Source organism: Eimeria tenella, genomic scaffold (assembly GCF_000499545.2).
Source record: "Eimeria tenella Houghton genomic scaffold, Eth_scaff1775, whole genome shotgun sequence".
In the NCBI taxonomy this organism is placed as follows: Eukaryota; Apicomplexa; class Conoidasida; order Eucoccidiorida; family Eimeriidae; genus Eimeria; species Eimeria tenella.
The window spans coordinates 1,062-1,954 of record NW_013541604.1 but is presented as its reverse complement, the minus strand read 5'-3'; the positions used below and the strand labels follow the sequence as shown (position 1 = coordinate 1,954).

The 893-nt window shown below is 62.4% G+C and overlaps 1 protein-coding gene across 1 annotated transcript in view; it reads left to right on the top strand.

Moving 5' to 3' along the window:
* Positions 1-334: 334 nt before the first annotated feature.
* The window catches only part of ETH_00038420 (uncharacterized protein), a gene marked incomplete at both ends in the record, with an annotated part of 948 nt that continues 389 nt past the window's right edge, over positions 335-893 (top strand). The window contains one exon of the mRNA XM_013373822.1: positions 335-878. Coding sequence (XP_013229276.1) covers positions 335-878 — 544 coding nt within the window. The remainder of the gene's footprint in view (positions 879-893) is intronic.

Genomic DNA, 893 nt, shown 5'->3' with positions numbered 1-893 from the left:
CGCACAAGCGGCGGCAGCAGCAGGTTCCTACTACTGCCGCTGCTGCTGCTGTGAGCCTCACGTCTGCACCGGGAACGGCGCCACTAGACAGCATAGTCTTCGTTAACAACAGCAGCGGAAGCAGCAGCAGCAACAGCAGCAACGGTCCTCTGTAGATCGGCGCTCTGAGCCGCTGTTGCTGCTGCTGCTGCTGCTGCAGCATGCATCGAGTCGTATGCACTCCTTAGGAGGCACACTGTAGCGCTTGCTGCAGCGCAGCAAGCCTTTGAAATCACGCAGCAGCAGCAGCAGCAGCGCAGCAGCAGCAGCAACGACAGCAGTACGTTCACGAGCCATGCAGGCGGACCAGCAGCTTCCTGCTGCGGCAGGGCCGCCTGCTGCAGTCGCAGCGCCGGGTGCAGCAGCAGCAGCAGCAGCAGCTCCTGCTTTAGGAGGGACAGGAGGGGTGCTGCCCGTAGCTGGGGCAGCGCTGCCTGCAGTAGCAGCAGCAGCACCAGGAGCAGCAGCAATGATGCCAGGGATGCAGCCGACGGAGCTGCCTGCTGCCTCACAAGATGCAGCAGCAACAGCAGCAGCTGCTGCTACTGCTGCTCAAAGAGCTGCTGCATTGCCCAGCCGGCTCTCGCAACTTTTCCCAGCAGCAGCACAAATGCTGCAGCACTTCGTAATGAACGTTGATCGTTTTGCTGAGGGCCCCGGCAGCAGCAGCAGCAGCAGCAGCAGCGTCAGCTGCATGAGCGTGAGCAGCAACGGCAGTGCAGCAACTGAGGAAGTGTCAGAACGGCTAGCAGCAGCTCGCCGCTGTGCAGTGGCGCTGCAGCAGATAACAGCAGCAGACGGAGCGGCAGCAGCAGCAGCAGCAGCAGGAACTGCAGCAGGTGAGGGCGTGGGGA